The sequence below is a fragment of the Lepidochelys olivacea genome (genome assembly GCF_965140295.1).
Source record: "Lepidochelys olivacea isolate rLepOli2 genome assembly, chromosome: 9".
Taxonomy (NCBI): Eukaryota; Metazoa; Chordata; order Testudines; family Cheloniidae; genus Lepidochelys; species Lepidochelys olivacea.
This window is the reverse complement of record NC_140419.1, coordinates 79,126,917-79,152,123: the sequence shown is the minus strand read 5'-3', so window position 1 is coordinate 79,152,123 and position 25,207 is coordinate 79,126,917. Positions and strand designations below refer to the sequence as shown.

General features: G+C 50.0%; 2 protein-coding genes across 9 annotated transcripts in view; one reads left to right on the top strand and one right to left on the bottom strand.

Moving 5' to 3' along the window:
- Positions 1-4,550, top strand: part of STARD8 (StAR related lipid transfer domain containing 8) — a 141,992-nt gene extending 137,442 nt beyond the window's left edge. For all 8 annotated transcript variants that reach the window (XM_084640112.1, XM_084640114.1, XM_084640113.1 and 5 more), the window contains 2 exons: positions 601-777; positions 2,320-4,550. In XM_084640112.1, the coding sequence (XP_084496238.1) occupies positions 601-777; positions 2,320-2,437 (295 nt within the window). In that variant the 3' untranslated portion in view covers positions 2,438-4,550. The remainder of the gene's footprint in view (positions 1-600; positions 778-2,319) is intronic.
- A 127-nt stretch (positions 4,551-4,677) lies between these two features.
- LOC311526754 (relaxin receptor 1-like) overlaps positions 4,678-25,207 on the bottom strand; it is a 44,626-nt gene continuing 24,096 nt past the window's right edge. The window contains exons 7-17 of the mRNA XM_084640123.1: positions 24,911-24,982; positions 22,877-22,951; positions 22,130-22,201; positions 17,343-17,414; positions 15,863-15,934; positions 13,384-13,455; positions 13,178-13,249; positions 11,173-11,402; positions 10,561-10,971; positions 8,949-9,164; positions 4,678-7,452 (exon numbers count right to left, since the gene is read on the bottom strand). Of these exons, the coding sequence (XP_084496249.1) occupies positions 7,247-7,452; positions 8,949-9,164; positions 10,561-10,971; positions 11,173-11,402; positions 13,178-13,249; positions 13,384-13,455; positions 15,863-15,934; positions 17,343-17,414; positions 22,130-22,201; positions 22,877-22,951; positions 24,911-24,982 (1,570 nt within the window). The 3' untranslated portion in view covers positions 4,678-7,246. The remainder of the gene's footprint in view (positions 7,453-8,948; positions 9,165-10,560; positions 10,972-11,172; positions 11,403-13,177; positions 13,250-13,383; positions 13,456-15,862; positions 15,935-17,342; positions 17,415-22,129; positions 22,202-22,876; positions 22,952-24,910; positions 24,983-25,207) is intronic.

Here is a 25,207-nt window from a genome sequence, read left to right as displayed (position 1 = left end):
TGTGGCTGCCCTGAGGCGTGTGGAGATTCCAGGTCCTGGCTGGGAATGCTCCCTCTCCATCAGCGACAACATACTGCTCTCAGGGGTTGGGCAGCCTGAAAATGCCTTAGACAGACACAGATCAAGGAGGCGTGTTTCCTTCTGGGAAGCGTATTCTCTGTGGGCTGCACCTTTGTGCTAAAGGTGAGGGTGGCTGCAGCATCCTGCTCTGTTTTCTCTCAAGTGACGATGGGGTGGCCTTATGTCCCATTTTGGCCAGGACAGTCCCTTTTTTAAGCCCTGTCCCGGCCATCCTGACTTGTTTGGCAAAAGTGGGCATTTGTCCTGTTTGCTCTTGCCAACAAATGCCCACTTTTGTCAAAATAGTGAGTGATGCCAGCCCCCTGCAGGGGGAAAGCAGGGTTGGGGAGGGGCGCAGGCAGGGCTTGAGCAAGCAGTGACACCAGCCTTGTGGGGGGAGCAGGCAGGGCTTGTGAGCAGCGACGTCAGCCCTGCATGGGGAGGGGAGGGGGGCTCGGGTGAGCGGTTTGGGCCCACGCACTGTCCTGTTTTCCCTTGGGGAAATGTGGACACCCTAGCTTTGCTTGTTCCCTCCTACAGGAAGTGGCACACGGACCTACTGCGAGGGGCTTGCCTGTTGGTCTCCATGTCACTGGAACATGAAAAACTGCAGGTGGAAGGAGGGGTCAGGGCCGTGGTGTTAACATCTCAGTATCTGATTGAACCGTGTGGGTTGGGTCAGTCCAAAGTGACCCACGTCTGCAGAGCTGATCTCAGGTAAAGGCCTTTTACTCTGTTTCTTGCCAAATGCTGGTCCAGTGTGAGATGTGATCTGAGCACAGACTGGGAGTGAGGAAGCTGTGGGTACCAATGCTGGCTCTGACAGTGACTCACTGTGACCTCTCTGGTCTGCACAATGGGGAGCATACACACTTACTTGCAGGGGGGCTGGGAGGTGTAATTAGTTTCCGTACGGTGCCGTATACATACAGTCATTGCTAGCACTCCCTACCCCTCCATCAATTATCATTTATTATTTAACACCTCCCCCACACAAGCACACTAGATGGCTCACAGGCAGGTAAATTATTAGTTGCGCTGCAGTAACACCAAGGAATCATGGGCCAGGACCCATTGTGCTAGGCACTATCCAAACCGAGAACACAAAGATGATCCCTGCCCCAAAGAGCTTACAATCTAAGTTCAACATGGTGCAGCAAAACACAAGTGTGGGAGTGGTGGAGGCTGGAGAAGGGTTGCAACCTAGGGTAAGAAGGATGGTCTAGGGATAGGGCACTGGCCTAGGACCCAGGAGATCTACATCCATTCCCAGCTCAGACACGGCCTTCATGTGTGACCTTAATTACCCTGTCCCTCATCTGTAAACTGGGGGTGTTGCTTCCCTAGGTCACATGGATAAAATCCATGTCATGGCTGAGAGACACTCACTCGGCTACTACCATAGTCTATGTAGAAAATAGGAAGATTGCGTGGCTTCTCAGCCTCTTCTAGAGGAATATGACTGGTGAGAGAGAGGCCTTGTGACCCAGCTCAGAAGGGGAAGTTTAGTAGATTGCACAGAGATGGTGGTGGGAGGAATGGGGCCTCGAGGCCACTCCTGCACTGCCAAAGTGATCTGAAGGATGGAAAGTAGGAGGGGTCAGAGTTATGTAGGACCTCAAAGGTGACAGGGGTATCCTCTAGCAATTTGGTTTACCCCAGCAGGTCCCCAGGGAGCTGGCCAGACAAGTTACTGCTGGGTCACAGCTTCCAGTCTGTCCAAGATCACTATTGATCCACAGTCATTCCCATCAGATGGCTGTCCAGGTGCCTGTGTGTAACATGCTGGTGATCCCAGTCCAATTCCTTGGAGGCTGCTGGCATCCCATAGTATCACTGGTAGGAGTCCCTCCAGGTTGGGATGAGATACACTGGCAGGCTGCAGTGTTAGGGGCTCATGTGTCTCTGTTGGGAGTGCTAATTGTACCACATATCTGGGAAAAACAAGACCCTCTGCATTATCCCTTAATTTTCTGCAGCAAACTAGACTAGGGTGGAGCAGCCTTAGCTAGGAAAGGGAGCCAGTGCAGCGTTCAGTCTTGCTTTATAATCATGCCCATGCCTTGCATGGCATATGCAGTGTGGGAGAATGGGGAAGGGAATATTCCCTATGATGTCTGCTGGTGCTTGCTCACACTGCCCCAGAGCATGTATGTTGATAGTCCCTTTTATCCTGAAATGGGCCCTGCTGTTCATGAAAAAACATATTATTCTCCAGCATTTGACAATGGCTTCTTCTCTGTGCTGTTGTCTCTCCAGGGGCCGGTCTCCCGAGTGGTACAGCAAGGTCTTTGGACAACTTTGTGCCATGGAGCTGGCAAGGATACGAGAGTCTTTCTCAGTGCTTAACCCATGTGGCCCTGAGACAAAGATCTGAGGAGACTGGAAGATGCTCGCTCCTGTTTGATCATGAACCTCCCAGACAACGTGGGGTGGAGCATGGAGAGGGAACATGGCCATCAGCAGGCTGTTGGCATCTGGTTGGGTGGGGGCAGTGCCTTTCCAGGCACCTGAGCATGAGCCTTCCTTTGAACCAACCACCAACCCTGAACGAGCCAATTGTTTTTTCCATCTTTGTGTGATCCCTTTTCTCTTACACACCAGGGACCTTCAGAGCTGTGCCCAGCGACATGCCCTCCTGGGCACCAGGGGCCAAACGGAAGCCATCATTTCCTGCTTCCAGAATGCCCGTTGCTGGTTGGAAGGCAGCGAGTCTCCGCCCTAAAGCTCTGAAGAGCAGCTTTGCAGAAACGAACCAGTGTGCTGCTTGTGGTACAGCTCTCTCCAGCAATCGCCCGCCCACCCTGGGGAGAGTGGGGCTGGGGAGTCCATACAGCAGGCTGAGCTGTGAAGCAACTGGACCAGAGTCAGACCCATTAACCCCCTTTGCCAAACTGACCATGGGCTCACTCTCTCAGCCCAGGTGCTGGACTCAGCCACAAGAGTGATGGTGCTTGAAGTGACCAAGGATGATGCTGATGTGTAGGAGAAGTGAGAGACGGCAGAGCTGGTGCAGTGTCTGTATGGCCGGGTGTGGTGTTAGGAGGAGCATCTGCTGGGGATGTTACAGTGTGTGTGAGCTGTACCTAGCAGCGTGGCGCACAGGCAATCGTAGTCTGAGGAGCTGGTTAATGTCAGATGGATGCTGTTGTTATTTTGGTTTATAATTAATGACTGCCATGTGTTGAATGGCAAAAAGGAAGCTATTTTACTCTGGGTGCTGAATTTCACTGGGGAAGGAACTCCAGGTCAGTGCTTTCTACTTGATCAGACACAGGGAATCTCTAGCACCCCTGTTTTTAGAACAGGGCCATGTGGACCGATGAATGAGGGTGCAAATGCTTTGCTAACCAGGGGCCCAGTCCTAATCCCCATTGAATCCAGTGGGAGCTTAGCCATTCATTTTAATGAATTGGATCAGATCTGAGTTTGATGAGTCCAAATTCCAAAGCATACACCCTTGTCCTTGTATCTGTGTGTCAGCTGTACATGGAGAGTTGCCATTACAAGGCTGGGGGTGAGACCAAAATGGCACAGTGCAGCTCCCTGATCCCCCTTTGGCTGGGTTTAGTAAGCATCAAGGTACTCCGAGGGTCAGAGTTCCATTTGCCTTGGGGTGTGGGGGAGGTGAAGAACACCCCCTCCATTACATGAAGACACCCTAAAAATGTATCATCCTGCTGGCAAACTATAGCCTGCATGCAGGGGAGGTTTAATAGCGTTGGCCAATGAGGTGTGACCAGAGGGAGTGCAGGGGGCCTGGTCTCATAACTCCACTGTGCAGAGTCTGCTTCCACTAAGAGAGTAATGTGAGTTGCCCCAAACTATTCTACATTAGTACCATTTTAGTCAACCAGATGGGCAGGGATTGGGTTAGTACAGTCTAGTTTGCTCATATTGTTATGGACACTTGATCTCCCCTTAATTCCCTCCCCCCAGAGAAGCAGTGCTCGCTGCACTGCAGAGGGGAGGGAAAGGCAACGCCATAACTCTTGATCCAAGGATCCCACTTCTGTGATTGTGTCACTCCCCCACTTTCCCTCCAAGCTCAAAAACAATCTGACCATGACATGCACTTGACGGGGTTTCTTTTTTAACCAGAGACCCAAACAACTGGACATTGTTCCAATTGGAAGGCAACAAAACCCACTGGCAGTAGAAATTGTCAGTTTCCCCAGTAACAAACTTTCCCTCTTCCTAGTGCACACCAGCTATATTCTGTTTGTGTTTGGTTTTGTATAACTAACGTTTGGGACTGATTCTTGCCTCATTTTTTTATGTTTCTTTTTCTATCTATAAATACTGTACAGTTGGAATATTAATATATAACTCAGGCGGTAAGAGCTTGGTGCTAGATGTTGAACACCAGAGCGATGTGTGTTTTCTATTTAAGGGACTTCTTTTTTGTATCAGATGCAGCCGCTGCAGATTGTCTGACTTCAAAGGGGGCAGCAGTTTCCCCGCCGTGTAATAATAAAGTACTAATGGCATCCGCTGGCTGATGATGAAACCTTGATGGACCCTTACTGCTGAGGTCTGTGCTTCCTTCTTACCCAGCACCAGTCTGACACAGGTTCCAGGGCTGTAGAGCGGGGGTTTGAAGCCACCTGACCACAGCCCCATGTCATGACAGAATGAGGCGCAGTGTGTAATTCATTAGTGTTTTGTAAAGCATGTGGCAGGCAAAAAGAAATGGACAAGGGCTATTATTATTATTATTGCTGCAGTTGGGGGGCAGTTGCTATGGGTCTCACACAAGTTAGCTTCACACCTATCAGAGGACCCTTCCCGTTGCTCCCAAACAATCTGATTTTCCCCGTTGACTTTCCCTCTGGCCCCAGAGTACAAATGGCCAGCCCTCCTTTCTATTCCTCTGAGCTGCTGGCAGGGGCTGGGCTGTCCTTCCTCCAGATTCCCTGCCTGGCTCAGCATCAGGCTCTGATCAGCACCAACTGAGACAGCAAGGACCCTAGGGTGGACTGACGGAGTAGGCAGTGTGTTTGCTAAGCAATGGAAATTCCTTCTGGGCCCAGGCTGCCAGTATGCTAACAGGAACAAGGCTGGTGTTATCTGAACTGCTGGCCTCACAGGAGGGCTGAAAGGAGTTAGGGGCGGAGGACAGACTGGCAAGCAGTGCATTAAATGGTCATATCCATGCCTCAAGGGGTGGGTCGGCCTGTCAATTTAAGGCCTCCATGTGTTAATCTCATTCTCTCAAAGCCCCACTGTTCTTGGCAGCTAATGCAGAGTTTCATCGAGCTCACAGAGTGGTACCCTCTGGGTTTGTAGCCTACCTGGAGCCCTGCACTGTTGTCCACAGCTACCAGCTGCCCCCATCACTTAGCACAAGATGTGTACGAACATAGCCCTCCAGAAGAATCACAGTGTCATTAAGCAGCATTTCTGATGCACTCTCCCCGACCCCCTTTTCTTTCCTCCTCCCTGCTACCAGCACTTGGTATCTACCTGGTCACCTGCCCAGGGCTCCTACCCTGCAGCTGCAAGTGCCTTGGCTTCAACCAGATGCTAGCTCCTCCCAAAGGAGCTGTGGCATCCAACACGCAAAACTAGGGCAGACGGTTTCTGGGTTCTCTGAGAGTAGAAGCACAGCCCGTCTCTCCTGCTCGCTGTTCTGTGCACCTCACACACCCCAGTGCAGGGGGTAACGCACATGGAGGTGGCTCCCTTGGGACTCCAGGCCATAGTCACAATGTGCAGCATGCTGTGGTCCTAAGGCTGTGCCCAAAGAGAACCCCAGCGAGCTGAGAGCTGTTAACTTTCAATCCCTTGCTCTGTTCCTTCTCCCCGCCCCACCGCAGAGCGAGCCGTGCCCCAAGAGCCTGCTGCTCCAGCGCTGGGATCATTCCAAAACCAAACAGGGGATGTCAGTAACTCCGGCCCTGGGGGTGGCTGAAACAAACTCCACTGGATCTTGGCCACCAGTGGAGCTCGGGGTGGTACGCCCTGCCAGGTTATTCTCACCTGGGATTGGGGGTGGGGCTAGCCAGCCCACGCAGCGTATGGCAGGGAGACAGAACTGCTATTGCCAAGGCAGAGCCCAGCCACCCCCTGGAGAAGGGCAATTCTTGCCTCCTTCCCAGGAGTAAATCAGAGAGCAGCAGAGGCTAGGGAAGGAACACCAACCGGCCCCCCGGGTTGCTATTTTACTGCTGGCAGCAGTTCCCTAGGAATGGTTTGGGGCACAGGCTGCATTAGCCCTGGGGAGTTGGTGCCTCAGTTGCAAGGATTCATTTTCTAAAGGTGCGAGCCCAGGTATGACTGGAGAACAGGGCGTGGCCGTGAGTCCCTGCTGAACGTAGTGGCTGGGGAAGCAGGCTCTGAATGGGGACACCTGCCCTGAACACGGGCCTAGCGGTCAGGGTGGTGTAGGAAGTATCAGGGGACAGCACCACCTTCTTTTCCTTGTGCAGCATTTCACCCACAATAGCAGCTGCTGCCTGGGTCCCACAGCCAAGGCTTCCCCAAGGGCTGAGGGCAGCCTCAATAGTTCATCACTCCACCTGGCAGAACCAGTGGCCCACAACTTTCGCCAGGATCACGCTGGCATCTGCTCGAGCTGCCTCTGGCCCCAAATCAAAGCGCTGAAGGCTTCTCATCCCACCTTCCTTCCCCTGGACCCAGACTTGCTTCCGGCAATGCAGAAAACACCTCCCTGGGGCTCTGCAGTGGGGGCAGCGGTTTCAAAGGCTGCTGCAGCAGCTGCCCCTGCGGCTTCTCTCCAGGGCGAAGGGGCAGGGAGCTACAAGGACCATGCAACAGAGGCAGAGGGTTAGGATGAAATACAACATCCCTTTCACAGCAGCTGGTTAATCCTTGTGCTGAACCAGCATCAGCTAAACCCACAGCCCCAAAGTGCTGATGCACAGCAATGAGCCTGCATGGGGCAGGCAGCATTCCAGTGCTTTCAACCGTGGGGCACACGAGCGGAGTTCAGGCCCCATCTGCTATCTGTGACCATTTCGTCTGTAGCTCTCTATATAATACCAGTTGGAAAGTGGTAGCAGCTCCCCTTTGGCATCTTCTGCCCCCACGATGGCTATCATTGGGGCGGGCAATGAACCAGCCAGGGGAGGCTCCTGGGGATGACAGAGACATGGTCCTTCATAGCTACATGCACGAAGCAGAGAGGCCTTTCACCAATCCCAGGCTAAGCTGCTGGGGACTGTCAGGAGCTGCTGGTGTGTATGGATACCAGGGTAAAGCTCTTTCTGGACTCTTCTGGGTCCTGAAGTGACAACTGCTGCAGCTGCTTCTTCTGCAAATACAGCTTGAGCTTCTCCTGGAAGGGGGTGGTGGTCATGGTGTACAGAATGGGGTTCAAGGCACTGTTGATGGGCAGGATGAAAATGACCACCCAAGACGTCACGGTGTCTGTTCCAATAAGGAGAGTATGTTAGTAATCATGGGGGTTGGTTGCCCACTTCCTAGGAAATAATTCAGCCAGAGGCTTTTAGCCTGGAGCCTCAGGGCCACAGTCTGCTCTCAGACACACAGGCATAAAGCCAGAAGAACCCCATTTAAGTCAGAGCTACTCCAGATCTCACACCTACGTGAGTGCAGAGGCTGGCTCTCCCCAGGCATGAGTGGTAGCTGACAATGCACAGCCTCTCTAGCCGGTCTGCAGGCTGCGATTGGTTTTGTGATGTGAGCAAACAGGGACCAGGATGGGAGAGGCACCAAACTCATTACCACCTGTGAGCTGAGCTGGGATTCAAACCCAGGGCGCCAAAGCTCAAAGAAAAATGCATTAACCTGCTCGGACACCTCTAGTACTGAACACATTACACACTGAGGAGGATCATTTATAGACACGTCACCCCATTGTGCAATAAGAGGCTCTCAGCTAAAGGACATTTACAGCAAGGGGCTGAATTACTCAGGCATAATGGGGGAGAGCTAAGGATCTAGGGCGAGTGCAACTCCCATCTCTGGGCTGAATTCAGCGGTGACACATGGCAGAGAAAGTAACACACTGGGTGTACTTTGATCACAAAGCAAGTGCTGATGTAACTTCCACCTATCTGGTGTTCAGCAGGGGCGCAAACCAGGTGTGCCTTGCACACTGAGCTGGGAGTGTGCATGGCAGGAAAAGCCACTAAAGGAGGTCAGTGAGATCAACTGCTCCCACTCCGTTCCCTTCCCCCCCCCACCGCCATCGCATACTCTCTCTCTCTCTCACCTTTACCTAGCTTGCCCCATCCCCAGCATATCTGCAATCAAATTCAGCCATGAGAAAGCAGACTCAACTCCCCACATCACAGGAGGCTGCCCCTACCCACCACAGACCTGGGCCTAGAGACTGAACCTCTGCTTCCCCAGCCCCAGCCTCTCTGAGCTGCAGGCTGGGAGCCAGCTCCAATGCACTGGCAGGCCAGAACTGGAGAGGAACCTGCCTAGACTCCAGGGCATCTCTGTATGGGAAGATGAGGCTGGTGGCGAGAGGCTGTCAACTAACAGGAGATGGAAGGTGCTGCCTGGGCTCAGCAGGGGGCCAAGAAACAGAAGTGACGTGAGTTTGTCTGGCTTTCGTCTCTCAGCTTTCACCTCTCAGGGTTGGAGCATTTTGAGCATGGGTGTCAGAAGCTGCAGGCCAGCTCTGCACAGATTTCGGGCCTAATGAGGTGCCCCCTGCTGTAAGCAGGAGGGATTGCATTGGCAAGATGGGGTAGTATGAAACCGGTAAGAGGCCAGGATTAGCATGGCATTTGTTGTACAGCTTCATTATAATGCAGGTGCTCTGGGGTGCCTACTCAGTGCATGAGGGACACCTGCAGGGAGCCACCACATGGCACTGCTCTGCATATCAAGGCCTCTCTGTACAGAAAGGCTGATGCTGGCGTGGGCCCCGGCTTAGCCAGGTCAGTCACCTGGTATTTCCACTTGCAGCAGGGAGAGAAGCTTCAGGAGGAAGATGGGGATCCAGCAGAGGGCGTCAGTGAAGACGATGAAGAAGAATCTCTTGGCGATGGCCACTTCCCTGGAGAAGACACTGCGCTCAGCCGTCTTGGTGGCTGTGGTGTGGATGGAGTAGAACATGCTGGTGTAGGCGAACACGATGGTGATGAAGGCAATGAGGTTCAGACCTGGGGGGGGGACGGACGGACACGAAAACCAGCCATGAGTGTGTCAGAGAGCCAGCCCTTCTAATGAAGCAGCCTCTTAGGGCCAATGACCCCTTTCTTCCCCAAGGGAGCAGTGAGAGCCACGTGGACACAGCCAACCTGAGCCGTAATGTGATTAAACAGTAGGCTTCTGCCCCGCTAACATAACAGGCGAGCTTTGGTGAAGCACTCAAGGGCAGCAGCCCCACTCATTGCCCCACCTGCTCCTCAGATGTGTCTGCACCGTGCTAATCTTCTAGCCCTTGCGTGCATGAGGCCCTGGTCTCCTAGGGTCTGAGTCTGGCCCTGCTCTCCCAGGAGTGCTTTGGCTGGAGGTGGCCTCGGGCCTGTGGAGTGGCAGGAGGTTTGTTAAGCCACTTTCCCTCTACTGCAGTAACAAGCAGGCGAGCAGTGATTTATAACAGGGTCTGCCTTAGAGCTCCTGGATCTACACACCGATACTCAGCATCTCCCTGACGCTGGCACTGCATGGCTGCACACCCTCAGCTCTGCTGCCACAGGCATGGATGTGTGCCGTGCCTTTCCTTACACCACCCCTCCCACGGAGAGCACGGAAATGCACCAGGCTTGGGGGCCTTGTGGGACCACGAAGGGGTCAAGAGGGCAGGCCAAAAAAAATCCAACGTTTTGCATAATGTTTCTCGTCAGCCTTCGGGTGTGTACCGGGGCCAACATGCTACCAGCCCTAAGGGGCAAACTTCCCTGGTCCCCTGGCAGCAATGTTCCTTAAGGGGCTAGTTTGCTGATTGCTCTCCCCCACTCTCCCTTCATCTCTAGCAACAGCAACAGCATCCTATCTGCCCTCCCTTCCCCACACACCTAGGGCTGCTGCTTTCCTTAGCTGTGCGGGATCAACCCTATTTCAGCCCCTGGCACCCTGGTTGCAGATTGAACTGAGCCAGATGATAACAACAAGCAGCAGCCTGTTGATGGAATCATGTGACCAATCACCGTCAGCTGTCCTGCTGTGGCCCCTATCACTGCAGGGCCTGAGCATCTCCTGCTGTAATGCATTTATCCTCACAGCAGCCCTGTGAGGTGTGGTATCCCCGTTGGAGACAGGGAACAGAGGCACAGAGAGACTAAGCAATTTGCCCAAGGTCACACAGGCCCCTGTGGTGCAGCAAAAAAATTGACCTTGTGTGTCCCAAGCTAGCACCGGGCCCACTGGACCATCCTGCCTCTCACTGCACCTTTCCATTACGCTGACTTTCCTGTTTGACTCTGGGGCAGAGCACACATCAGGGAAAGCAAGTTCCAGACCCCTGTCTACAGCTGCATGGTGCCTACCATCCCCAAGGCTTGGTGGTGCTGCTGTAGCGGAGCAGTCATGCCCCATGTCCTGATGATTCCTTACCCAGAAATATCCCGGTGGAGTAGCCCCTGGCTCCTGGTCTCTCCGTCTCGTCGGACTGGAGTGGGAAACACATCCCGTTCCTCCCATAGTAGTCCCCAAAGGACTCCTTGCACCAGAAGGGGACAAGGGTGAGAGAAAAGCCCAACAACCAGATGACGACCAGCATGGAGAGGGTCTGCTTCTTGCCCGCCCCATAATGGCTGAATGGGAAGACGATGCAGAGGTACTTCTCCAGGGTCATGTACGTCAGCAGCAGGACAGACACCTCCGAGGACAGCATAGCCAGGCTGCCTACCAGCTGGCACTGGATGCTTGCCATCCACACCTGGGCGTGCTTGTTGTACTCGCCGGAGAACTTGAGATCAAAGGCTCCAATGAAGAAGAGATAGATTCCCATCAGACAATCTGCACCTGGGACGGAGACAATGGTGGAGCATCAACCCACGAGGGTAACCCTTGGCAACAGGCCCATAGGCGCAATAAGCCCTTATACAGCTGCTGTTAACAGAAGGCCAAATGTTGCCCTTGGACGGACACACGGATGCACGCACGGACACACGCTCTTGCCTGACATCATCCTAGCCAGCCCCTCCATCCCCACTCCTGACTCACAGCAGAGTGATTTGATGGCCATGGTGTGCTGGCTGTTCTCCATGACAACGAAGGACCTCATGAAGATGACAAAGAGGTTCCCAAAGCAGGTGACACATGCGATGACCCAGACGAAGACCCTGAGGATGATGTTGGCCAGGAGGTTCTCGAAGGAGGAGATGCCATCGGTGTTGGGCTTGCAGCTGCGCACGTGCGGAGAGTAGCTGCAGTATTGGAACTTCTTAAAGTAGCTGCCAGACAAAGGGATATGGCCTGCCTTAGATCCATGCCCAGGCCAGGGGCTCCGTCCCGAGAGGCTAACTTGGGAAGAGGCTTGCCCGCCTGGCACAGAGCCTCATGCACCTCCCCAATCTCATCCCCTTGTGCTCCTCCTTCCTCTCCCCACCTCACCTCTCCCAAACAGTCTCCATGCCCTTCTCCTTCCATTTCCTGAGCCACTCTTTTCATCTCCTTGGAGCAGATTCAGTCTAAACGGATCATAAATGTCTAAACACCGAGTGAGATGTGCCAGCATGGGCGAGGGGAACAGGGCAGGAGCTGGGAACGTGTCAGCAGAGCTCGCCATGGATGAGCACCAAGGACTTTGCAAGGCTCTAGCCAGCATATACAGCCCTTTAGGCTCACGAGCACTGAACCCCCTCAGGATCAAGGATGGGGTTGAAAATCGCAGGCCATCCCTTAAGGGGGAGTGATGGCTCTGCACCACCCATGGGCCAATTTCCTTGTTTGGGATGCCCACGTTCGTACAAGATCACAACTGTTTTTTATCCCAAAATGCAAGGTCAACGTGTAAGCAATCGCCCTCACCGTGCATCCTGACCCCAGTTCAGCAATGCACTTAGGCATCTGCAGAACTTTAAGCATGTACCTAAGTGCTTTGTTGAATCATGTACTATGTAATGATGCATTTTAATCAATAACTATTCAGTACTTTAAACTAATGTGTACAGAGATTCCCTCCAACTCAGGACCTCTATCAAAATACAACATTTCAAAATCAATCCATCATTAAAACCTTTAAAATTCCAGTAACAGGGATTCACATTTTATCCAAGGGTTATTTCATATAAATCCTGTCTTTTAAAACCTCATAAAAGTAATCCTATATCAGCTTAGCAAAACTCTGCATTTTAAAAGGACAGCAAACTTCAAAGCAAGGCTCATTTCAGTTCTAATTTTACACTTAAAGGGGGGAGAAAATGATGTCCTTTACTATCGCTCATTAACATTACCCAGGTTTTTAATCGAAACAGAGCAATGACAGAAAGTGAAATGTACAGTTACCTTGCACTGTGTATGCTTAAACATTTACAATTGGAGAAAACTAACTGCTTTGTTCTCTGCAAGAAAAGACAAAGCAGCTCACAGCTGGCTGGTTAGTGAAATTTGCCCCCATTTTCCAAGATGCCTGTCCAGTTTGTGTATCAATACATCAGTCTTGTTCTTAACTCCTTATGCCCAAGCAGTGTGCCAAAAGGACCACTCATTTGGGTTATTTAGCAGTTGTTTGCAGAGAACTAAACAACAGCTTTATATTATCTGGCCTGAAAACGTCCCTTTTTCAGTTTCACTGTCAACTATAATCTAACTCTATAACCTTCACAGCTACACATCATTACACAAACACACACACGGATTAATGCTGGATAAAACACCTTTAAATATTGTGGCATTTGTATGTCCCCAGACCTGGAACTTGTTCCCCCATCTCTCTTGGCACACAGACTGTGGCTGCTCTAAACTAAGCCTTGTTGGCTATGACCCTCGAGAGGCCTTTCTGCCAGCTAGGGATTCCCAGAAAGCAGTGTCTTGATCCTGGCACACCCTCTGTGTGGGGTGCCATAGGAATATCTATCTGGGGAGATCCAGCTGTTTTCTGGTCATGGCAGAAGGACATATCAACTGAGGATTGAGCAGGGGTTGTTTAATTTTTCCTGGCACTAACTTCTACCACTGCAACAGAAGCTCCCCCTCCCAATCCTTTTCCCCACTCCCAAGTACTCACATGTGAGACAGATTGGTGAGTTTCTGGAACATGCGGGTCTGGACATTGGGGATCTCCAGACCTTCAATACTCCTGTAAAAATCAATGCAACAGAAGACATGAGCTAGGTTGGCTCTCCACCTGGCCTGAGGCGACAGGCTCAAGGGGCCTGAGGGGAGGCAGAGCTATTCAGTGTATTCAGTGTCTGTGCTGCTGTTCACACTTACAGAGAGCGCAGGTGGGGCAGGCTGTCAAATTGGTTGGCAAAGATCTGCCTCAGGGGGTTGTAGGAAATATTCCTGCAAATGGAAAAAACAGAGTCTTTCTTCCTAGAAACGCCCCACACTACCTGAAAGCAGAGATCTCCCCAGTGCAGCCCATAGAGATGATGCTTGCTTATGTTAAATAGAAATATGCTGAAATGTGAGTAGAGAGCAGTTTGTGGGCCTAAATTTTGGCTTGGTAATAATAAGGCCTAGTAATATATGAGAGAAATGAGACAATTCAGAGGCAAGTTAGAGATAAGCTAGGATATAACCCCAGGTCATGTTGTAAACATATTTTGGTTTTAACAAGTGGTTTAGACAAAATGTGAATGTGTTGGCAGCATGTTATCTGTATTGATAGTTATCAGAGTGGTATTTACGCAGATGTTAATTAAAATGATGTTTAGTGTTAAATCACCAATAAGAAAATAAAAATATTTAATTATGGCAGCAGAAATATAGATATGGTAAAAGGGAGGCTTAATGCTAATTGATTACGGGGTGTTCGTATAATTGATTATAAAAGGGTAGTGCTCTGCTTTTAGGTTAGCATGCTCATCCACCATCAAGGTACCATTAGAGAAAGGATTATACACCCCTTCTTCTCATGCAGGGAGTGAGACCTCCCCACCCCATGCGACGCACCAGTTCATCTTGGACTGCGGGGACCACTGCAGTGTGAGGTTATAGTGTAATGGCTGTTGGTTTGAACTGATTATTTTATTTTGATTCTATCCCCCACTGGGTCAGTCACAGTTCTTCACTAAATCTGTAACTGCCCTGGAGGCTTGAACCCGAACGTGTTCAGTCTGGTTCTATGCCTTAGCTGCAAACTATTAACTGGGAACACATAAACCAAGGCCACACGAGGAGCAAACCCATGGCAGACCTTCCCCTGGCCTCAGACTCCCCTGCCTCCCTTGAAACAGTAACATACCAGCTGTTACATACTGGCTGCCACTGTCACGGTCAACCTAGGGAGACCACCTGCAAGTATGAGGGAATGCACTGTGCCTTGGAAGGCAGAGCAGTCTAATGGACTGATGAACAGCACAAGATAAGAGCTGCATACTGTTATTGTTCCTCTGCTGAAGCTGCCAGAACAGGGCCTAGCAGTGCTGTGGGCCCAGACCACTGGTTCCTTTCAATTAGGCCAACCAACAACTGGCCGCTATTGCGGGTGTCACTTATCTGGGTTGGATTTGACGCACTGACTCAGAAGCAAAAGGTTGGTTAGCACCTGTGAGGCATGGCCAGAAAGGGTTAAACATCCTGCAAAACAAATAACCCTCAAAAGACATATGGGGAGATAATGTTTGTGGTTTTGTGTATTTACATATGTATGAATAGGGTCCAGAATGTAATCAACAGTCCCTATCTATGCTGTATTCTGAATCAAAAGAACATCCTAGCATTTAAATGAATTGTAAACACGGGATATCTCAGTATTCATCACTCTTTGAAATGTACTGTGAATGGTGGAGAAACAAGCAAATTGCCTTATGTTAATTCCCTAGCTAAATACCAGTGATGAACTTCCTCCAGAGTCATCCTAATTATCTTTTGTTCCCCAAGGAACTCCCAACTTGTCAAAGAGGACATGAAATTGTATAAAAGACTCTTGGGTCCTGATTCTTTCATCTCAGATCTGCTTGAGGCTTCATACAGGGGGAGCTTAGGCAAAAGGATTGAGATCCCAGTCTTAAACTGGAACATCCTGCAGTGACTTTGGACTATAACCTATGAACTATTTCTGAAAGAACTCTTTGCAGCTACAAAGCTCACCATCCTGCTATGAATCTGAACCTCAATGAATTGAACTCATGTCTGTATGTATACTGATCTTTTTACCATTCTCGCTCTCTGGTTTGTTTTTTAATAAATTTTAGTCTAGTTAATAAGAATCGGTTGTAGTGTGTATTTGGGTAAGATCTGGAATATTCATTAACCTGGGAGGTAATGTGTCCGATCCTTTGGGATTGGTAGAACCTTTTCTTTTATATGATGAAATACGATTTACAGAAATTTTCATCATATTTGACGTGGGTGCCTGGATGGAGGCCTAAGGCTGGATCACTTTAAGGGAACTGTGTTGTTTGGACTTCTGAGTAACCAGTGAGGCAATAAAGAAGCTGTTTTAGGCTGGCTTGGTAAATCTAAGTATTGGACTATCCACCAGCTTTTTGGGGTTTGGCTGCCCCATTCTTTGTAGTTCACCCTAATTGAGTGACCACAGCTGGCCCCCACTGGGACTCTGGTCACAGCCCATTAACAATTCCCTGAGCCAGGTGCTCCCCCTACAGCTGCACTCTGAGCACCCCTCATGGACAGCTGGCTGCCTATGCTGCCCCTTATGGTACCCCTTGAAGACCCTTTATAGTAACAAATGCCAGAGGGTCGGCTCAGTTTAAGGCTTGGGAAGCTCCAATACAGTACTCACAGCTGCTGGAGGTCTTGCAGGTTACTGAATAAAGATGGCGGAAGTTCCTCCAGTCTATTGTTAGACAGGTCACTGTGTAAACAGAAGCAAGATTTCAGACAGCGGGTTGCTGGGGTTCGGGGGGGCACTATATGCACACATCATAAAACTGTTACAACTGGGTAGCAAATGATAGTCCCAAGAATGGCTCAGAGCTGGAGTAACTAGAACGTTGCAGGTCTGTGCACGTTAAGGTGCTTGCAGAGTTCTGTGTAAATGGGCAGGATTGGGGGCAGGTGAAGCATAGCAGAAGGCATGCAGATTAGGGCAGAGGTGCTTGGCAGAGCTAAGGGGGGACCCCAGGACTGGAATAGCAGGCAGTGCTGCTGGTTATGCTTGTGGTGCATTAGAACATAACATAAGAACGGCCATCCTGGGTCAGACCAGTGGTCCATCTAGCCCAGTATCCTGTCTTCCAACAGGGCCCAGTGCCAGATTCTTCAGACGGAATGAACAGAAGAGGGAAATTAGCAAGTGATCCATCCTCTGTCATACAGTCCCCTCTTTTGGCAGAGACTTAATGACACCCAGAGCATTGGACTGCATCACTGATAATTTTGCCTAATAGCCATTGATGGACCTATCCTCCATGAATTTATCGAATTCTTTTTTTCCACCCAGTTATACTTTGGGCCTTCACAACATTCCCTGGCAACAAGTTCCACAGGCTGACTGTGTGTTGTGTGAAGAAATACTTCCTTATGTTTGTTAGAAACCTGTTGCCTATTAATTTAATTGGGTGATCCTGGTGCTTGTGTTATGTGAAGGGGTAAATAACACTTCCTTAGTCACTTTCTCCACACCAGTCATGATTTTATAGCCCTCTGTTGTCTCCCTCCCTTAACTGTCTCTTTTCTAAGTTGAAAAGTCCCAGTCTTTTAAATCTCTCCTCATACGGAAGCCGTTCCATACCCCTCATCATTTTTGTTGCCCTTCACTGTATTTTTTCCAAAGTCTTTCCAATATATTTTTTGAGATGGGGTGAGAGATCCCTTTGGAATTCTTCCTAGATTTAACTATCTTGAGCAATTTTGTATCATCTGCAAATTTTGCACCTCATTTTCCAGATCACTTATGAACATGCTGATATTGCCCAGCCTGTGTGGGAGTGCAGGACAGGAACAGGAAAGGGTGCAGAGCTGGGAGAAGGGGAAGCTTGGACCAACCTACCAGCACTATATCCAGCAACATCAGCGTTCCACTTTCATAAGCATCAAATAGATGTAGAGGTTATTAAAAGCTACCTGTAGGTGGAGCAGCCAAGCACATCAAGTGTCAGGAAACTATTCACTAAGGGAAGAAGAATAGATTCCTGCACAGGATCATGAGCAAATGATCACAGTCAAGACAGTGACACAATCACAACAACCACTGACATGCCGTTGATCACGAGGGGTGGGGGAGGGGCACTGCAGCTGGGCAAATCAACAGTGAGACTTACAGCTCCACCAGTCTGTTCAGTTTGGAAAACGCCCCTTCCTGGATCCATTTGATCTTGTTTCTGCGCAGAATCCTGACGGAGGAGAGAGAAGCTCTAGTGAAAAGAAGCCTTTCATTTCCCAGTTACTTCCGGGGACTCTGATGACCTTAGAACTGAGCATGGCATGAAGGAGATCTTAACATTGGAATTCTGAGAGGCTTGTTTGAGGCCACGCACCCAGGCCTGCTCTATTTCTTACATAGCACGTGTTTACTGCTAAACTTGTGACAGTCCCACTGATACACTCACATGGCCCCAAACTCCACATCCAAACACTTATATTTGGGGAAGAGCAGCTCCAGGGTTGAACTGTGGGGTTCAGGGACAGCTCACAACTAAACACAGAATCAGATGAGTCCATAAGAATCTGTCAGAACCTCCAGCCTGAGCTGGGGAGACTCTGTCAGAGACCATTTGGGTAGCCAGAGAGAGAGAGAGATGCAATGAATGTAAACCAAACAGAGCTGACAGTGCAACCCAACACTACACAAAGTTCAGCTGGCTCCAAGACAAATTCAGAACTCAGGAGGGTTCGTTGTCTGCGATTTGGGCACCTTTGGTATGACCATCTGTATCCAGTATTGAATGAACCATGGTTTTTCCAGTGCAGCCACACATTGTGTCACTTAATGAGGTGGCAGTTTGGAGGGAGTTTCAGTGCAATCTCTGGATTTGACCCCTAGGCCCTCAGTGAAAAATCAAGGGAGGGATATAACTGCACGACATGCTCAGACAACTTCCTGAAGCCCTGAACATTCGTTCATGGCTCTGGCGAGGAAGTGGAACTGCTGCCCCTGCCACATGGAGGATATTTCTAGACCCCTCAAACCTATATATCAGCTACTCCTTTTACTAGCTGAACTATGGCGCTCAGCTCCCCAGGTTGGGAGCTGTGGTACAGGAGGTCCTGCCCTGGATGGAGTGAGTGAGTGAGAGTGAGAGAGAGAGAGTGTGTGTGCGATATTCTCCAGCCAGGCTGTGGCTGCCCTAATTGTGGGGGAGTGAATGGGAATGCTGCACTGAGAGAGGCTCAAGTCCTTGCCAAATATTTAATATAGGAATATCCACCCCAAATGCTTAGTTGTCAGATCCTCACTATCACCAGACCTCAGCTAGGCTGGGATAGTCGCAGAGAGAAGACAGAGTGAGGGAAGGAGCGCTGGGCTGGGGAGGTTCTTCCCGCTGTCTCACACTACCCCACATATTAGCCTCTTCTTGTCTGTTTCATCTCCTCATAAAGCTGTCACTTGTGCTGGTGTCAATGGCAGGGCGTGTTTATGCTCCCGTCTTGCCCCGGCTTATGTTTCCATGACGCTGACATAACTGTTCTTAGAAACACATTCCTGATCAAAGCCAAAAGTGCTTGGCTGCTTGGCTTGAAGGAAGCATTGCATTGTGGGGAGGGAGCCACTCACTCTCCTCCCATCTTTGGCAGCATGGGACAGGGAGAGTTCTTGCTAAGGGAACACAGGGCTCAGCCTCTTGGGATAAAATGTCTCATAGCCTCCTCTGTGACCCATACAGGCTGGTTCAAGGAGCTGTACCCAGCTTTCTGTGGCTGAAAATAGGTCCTTCCAAAGCATTCATTCCTTTGAGAAGGTACCAAGGGGGAGCTACAGCGTCCCCTGGAAATCACTGCGAAATACAAACGCGTCTTCAGTCTGCAATCCAGCCCCCATGCGACACACGCATGAGTCTCTGTCTCAGTCCCTTTGTTAATGGCTGCTCACTTCTTACTTTCCCTGGGAGTAATCAGTGTTGGCAGTCCCCACAAATGGGTTATAGAGGGCAGGGAAGTCTGAAGCGCCCTGCTCCAAAGCTGCATGCCAAAGACGGGCCGGAGCCCAGCAAGGAAAGTGAAATGCTGCAAGGCTGCTACTTCAGTGAAGACTGTACTGCTCCCTGCTTTGCGGTTCCCACAATGCCCACACGCTACAAAGCCATCAGGCTCACTTCGGGTACGTCTACACTGCAAGCAAACACCCCCGCTGGCCTGTTTCAGGGGCTGGCAAGGCTGGGCTAAGGGACTGTTTAATTTCAGTGTAGATGTTTAGGCTCTTCTTGGACCCTCCCACTTCACAGGGTCCTAGAGACCACGCGCCAACCGAATGGCTACACTGAAATTAAACAATCCCTTAGCCCGAGCCACGTGAGCCCAAGTCAGCTGGCATGGGCCAGCCACGGGTGTCTAGTTGCCGTGTAGACATTTCCTCAGTTGCAGGGAGCTGAACCCCAGCTCTAGAGGGGGTAGGAGCATACAGGGGCAGAGTCCGGGCACCATACCCAGAGAGAGCAGGAACTCCTGGGTATTGAGTTCTGGACTGTGCCGCCGATACTCCATCAGCAGCAGGCTTGTTCCCAGGGGGTCTGGGGAAGCTCAGAATTACAAGGTTTCATAGACTCATAGAAATGTAGGGCTGGCGGGACCTCGAGAGCTCATCTAGTCCAGTCCCCTGGGCTGAGGCATTTGGAAACACCTGGGATCACTCGAGGATGAAATGCATCAATTGGGGAATCAGCGTAGCAGCCGTGTTAGTCTGGATCCGTAAAAAGAACAGGAGTACTTGTGGCACCTTAGAAACTAACAAATTTATTAGAGCATAAGCTTTCGTGAGCTACAGCTCACTTCATCGGATGCATTCAGTGGAAAATATAGTGGGGAGATTTTATATATACAGAGAACATGAAACAATGGGTGTTACCATACACACTGTAACGAGAGTGATCAGGAAAGGTGAGCTATTTCCAGCAGGACAGCCGGGCGGGGGGATGGGGTTAACCTTTAGTAGTGATAATCAAGGTGGGCCATTTCCAGCAGTTTACAAGGACAGTTGGAGGGGAAATAAACAAGGGGAAATAGTTTTACTTTGTGTAATGACCCATCCACTCCCAGTCTTTATTCAAGCCTAAATTAATTGTATCTAGTTTGCAAATTAATTCCAATTCAGCAGTCTCTCGTTGGAGTCTGTTTTTGAAGTTTTTTTGTTGAAGAATTGCCACTTTTAGGTCTGTAATCGAGTAACCAAAGAGATTGAAGTGTTCTCTGACTGGTTTTTGAATGTTATAATTCTTGACGTCTGATTTGTGTCCATTTATTCTTTTACGTAGAGACTGTCCAGTCTGGCCAATGTACATGGCAGAGGGGCATTGCTGGCACATGATGGCATATATCACATTGGTAGATGCGCAGGTGAATGAGCCTCCGATAGTGTGGCTGATGTGATTAGGCCCTATGAAATACTCACCAGCAACCACACACCATACAACAAAAACACTAACCCAGGAACCTATCCTTGCAACAAAGCCCGTTGCCAACTGTGTCCACATATCTATTCAGGGGACACCATCATAGGGCCTAATCACATCAGCCACACTATCAGAGCCTCTATGATTAATTATTTAAGCCTTCCAAATCCCTTCTGGGTGAGTGAGTAACTGGGTGCGTCAAGCTTTCTTGGGGATTATACCATTGTTAACACAGCATCATAACTATGCTTGGGGAATGGGGAAATCTTCCTATGGATACAGGATGGGATCCTGCCAAAGCCACTATCAGCTACTGTTCAGATAAGCCTTGGATTTACTCACCTACTCCAATCTGACAGCTTTGGGAAAGGATCCAGTGCCCTGGATAATAATCACCCCTCACTTTGGGAGGACAAGCTTGACTGCACATTCCATTCCTTCCTTTCATGCCACTGTCCCATGGACAATTTGTAGCTTGTGTATATGAATAACATATACATGGCATGCAAGTTTATTATCCTTATCTTGCAGGCTCCAGAGGCTGAGCCTTCTGGGAAATATATCAACATCATGTTTAGGAAAACTAGACTCTAGGACAGGGTTGCATCGTCTCTGGGAGAATTCTTTGGCTGTGTGAGCTCCTGGAAAGCACTAGTGTTATAACGTGATACTGTAAACGAACACTGCAGGCCAGATATTAAATTGACCAAAAATAGGCTTTAGGAATGAAGGGCAAAAAAAAAGAACTCGCAGGTGTTTAACAGGCTGAGAACCTGCTAGGCAGGCTAACAGACGAATGTAAAAGGGATGTTAGTGCTAGTGAAAGGTTTTGGGTGGAGAGCAAATCACTTTATCCACACGGCACCTACAGCGTGGGCAGCAGAAAGGTGAGCTGTCTCCACATACCACCCTCTGCCTTAGCCCTGCATCCGGGGTACTAGCTCACTCTCCATGGTTTGTGATGTGGACAGGTGTTAGCCAGGCACTGGACTGACACTCACCAGCTCATGTCTTGTTGGTCACCAAATGTCCATCAATGGTTTTTGCTCATTACTAACCTGAGCAGATGTCAAAGCAGAGAACTAGAGGTGAAATCTCTGGCCCCCATTATCAAGTATAAATGCAGATGTACAACCGATATTTAAAATACCACGAAATTGTCTCTATTGTTGCTGTTTATAAACATAGCTTGTGTGCCATAAAATGGATTCAAGATGCAAGCGCTGCAGTAGGGACAAAGCAGCCTAGCTCTGTTGAAGTCATTGGAATTGCACTGATTTATACCAGCTGAGAACCTGGCCCAGAATTGCTGGTGTTACACCCAATTCATAGCGTCCCTTCCAGTGACTGTACATGCATGACCCAGTTGAGAGATGGGGTCCCTGGCGATTTCGCCCATGCAGGTGAGGGTTGAAGGTGTGACTCCATAGCCACGCTAGATCCCACTCCCCCCCCTGCCCTCCCCCACCTTAGTGTTCAGCCGGTGGAGGGTTGGTACTCACAGCACAGTGAAGGTGCTGCATTCCTGGAACACTGAGCTTCTCAGAGTATGGATCTGGTTTCCTTCCAGCTCCCTAGAGAAAGAGCAGTAGTTGAGTTTTCTTGGATAGCAATCCTTCACCTTATTGATTCCCCTCCGACCTAGATGTCCTCAGCCAGACAAATTGTCATTTCCCCCTGGACAGAAGGGAGCCTATCCCGATGCCACCCATGAGAGCAGAGCTCCTGACCCCAGTTGCCTGGCAGGGGTGTGAAAACTGACCCCAAAGATCGTAGCCTCCAGTCCTGCTTTCTGCGTCACTGTCAAAAATTCCACTATCCCCTCGTCTCCCAGGCTCATGACCTCCCTAGCCTTATTGTTTCCTTTCTCTGATCCAGGTTCTCACTCTGGCCTTTCCTTGCTTCCTATCTAATATCCACCCTTTCCCCTCCCTCCCTTCTGTTAAAACACCTTTGCTTGTCTCCTGCAGCTTTCTCCTCTCTGGCCTCCTTGCCCCCGCCCCCTTTCAAGTCCAGCCAAATCACTGCAAGCTAACCCCCTGCTCTGATCTGGTCTGCCCCGCTGCCCTGCAGAATACCAAGAGAGACACAGCTGCTTCTCCTCTCCCCTAGCCTGCACTGGAAAAACCCCCACCCAACTTGCTCACAAGAATGCCATTGGCGGGGGTGGACTGAGGTACTTGTGCATTACTCTGGCTAACCCAATGCCACAGCCTTTGCCAGCCCTCCACACCAGGGCAGGTACTCACAGCCAGCTGAGCTTTGGCATCTCTGCACAAATGGAAGTGTTGGGCATGCTACTCAAGGAGTTGTTCAGCATGTACCTGGTTGGGAAGCAATAAGGAAACCTATATTAATGCCTAGTAAATGTGCCTAGTACACAGACAGTCACTAATGCCTCTGAGCCTGAAATGCAGTTACTCATCTATGCAGAATACAGTACGTGCAACATGTCACTAGGCCTGTCCTCGCAGTCTGTCTGTCATAGACAGCACTCCAGTGGCTCCCGCGGTAGGAGGGAGTCACATCCACTGTGTCCAGAGATGACAGATCATTGAGCCCATCCATGGCACAGATATTAGTGGTTGCTCTTAGTTTCACTCATTTTCTTTAGGGTACTGACACAGATAACCACAATTTATAGATAAGACTATCTTCAGCCAAAGCTGAACTGCAAACCTGGCAAAGTAGGGTGCGGGGTTCCTGTGGAAATGATGGCATATGATCGTGTAGTGGCAGACCGTATCCTAATGCAGGCATACAGGAGGGCCAAAATCAGGTTGCACAGGCAACCCACAGCAATCGCAGGGAAAGGCCTGCTCAGTCTGGGTAGCCCTGGCTGGAGCATGCTTGCTGCAGACAGCAGTTTCAGAGAATGTAGCTCCCTAACCCTAGCAAGGCTCTGCCAAGCTGGTGGGAACTTAGATTTTTCCAAAGGTTTACAACATGGCCAAACGTAGGTAGTTTTCTCCAAGAACAACGAAAGACACATCCCTGCCAAGTTCCTGCTCCAGGGCATGGAGGTGCTCGAGCATCTCAACAAAATGGCTGTAGAATTTTTTTTAACAGGAGCAAAACAAAGCATTCCCCCCTAATCTTGTTCCGATTGAACCATTTTTGCTGAAATATCCCAAAACCATTCAGCCTGAGGCACATGCCTGGCACGGAAAATGTCAGACAAACAATTAAAGTTTGGCAAAATTGTAAGAAAATGAAAACAGGGCCATAGACTGTGAAGCGTTGGGCAACATCATGTATAGGGGGCCGTAGCAGCTCTGCCTATAATTAAGTGCCAGACACTGAGATCTTTATTCAGGCAAAACTCCCACTGGAGATTTGCCTGCATGAGGACAGAATAATAGCTGTAAGATTTGGCCTTAAATACAGTGCAGCAAGGGAAAGGAATGGTATAGATCAGGGGTGGTCAGCCTGAGAAGGGGCCAGAGTTTACCCATGTACATTGCCAAAGAGCCACAGTTATACGTCAGCAGTGCCCCCATCAGCTCCCTACCCCCCGCTCCCAGTGCCTCCCACCCACCAGCATCCCTGCTGATCAATGCTTCCCCATCCCTCTCTGAACCTCCCGATCAGCTGTTTTGTGGTGTGCAGGAGGCTCTGGGGGAGTGGGAGAGGGGCGAGGGCATGGCAGGCTCAGGGGAAGGGGTGGGAAGGGGTGGAGTGGGGGCAGGGCCTGTGTCAGTGTCAGGGGTTGAGCAGTGAGCCACCCCCCCACCCCCCGGCACATTGGGAAGTTGGCGCCTGTAGCTCCAGTCCCGGAGCCGGTGCCTGTCCAAGGAGCCGCATATTAATTTCTGAAGAGCCGCATGTGGCTCCGGAGCCACAGGTTGGCCACCCCAGGTGTAGATCCGCGTTTCTCAACCGGTGAGTCACAAGCATTGTGCGGAGGGAGTCATTCACAAATGACAATTCGGGGGAGGAAGGGAAGTCCAAAGCATTAAAACTTTTATTACTATCTCAAGCAAAGAAAATCCTGCTTTCCCGATCCCCACACTCCCTTTTCCTTCAGAGTAACACATTCTGTCAACCTCTTGAAACATACACATCAATTGTATAGCCTTGGCGTTATCCTTATACATTTTTTTCATTCTTATTTTTATAGTAAATGTAATGAGGTCACGAAAAATGTTCCCTTTAAGTAAGGGATCACCAGCCTGAAATGGTTCAGAAACACTGGCCTAGGGGATGGGAATGAGATATGCAGCATCAAGGACATTATGGCAGTGGGACCCCCAGAGACCCCAGAGGACTGGCTCCAGACTTACAGGAAGTACAGAGATTTCAACCCCACAAAAGTCGCTGGGAAGATCTTGGCAATTCTGTTGTTATCCAGCATTCTGAAAGGAGAAGAGGGAAAGGTGGTGCCCCAGAAGAACAGACTTTAGATGGAGAGGCAACTCCATAGGAACAAAGTTGGGGCTCTACTAGGTTAGGAAGGAGAGACCATCTCACGGGCTTACATTTAGCTCTAAATTGTCCCTGAAGGAGGTGGTTTCTTCCCTTTCTCCCTGACAGCAGAAATCCAAGTAACATCAGTTTCCTCCTCTCCTTCACTGCCTGGT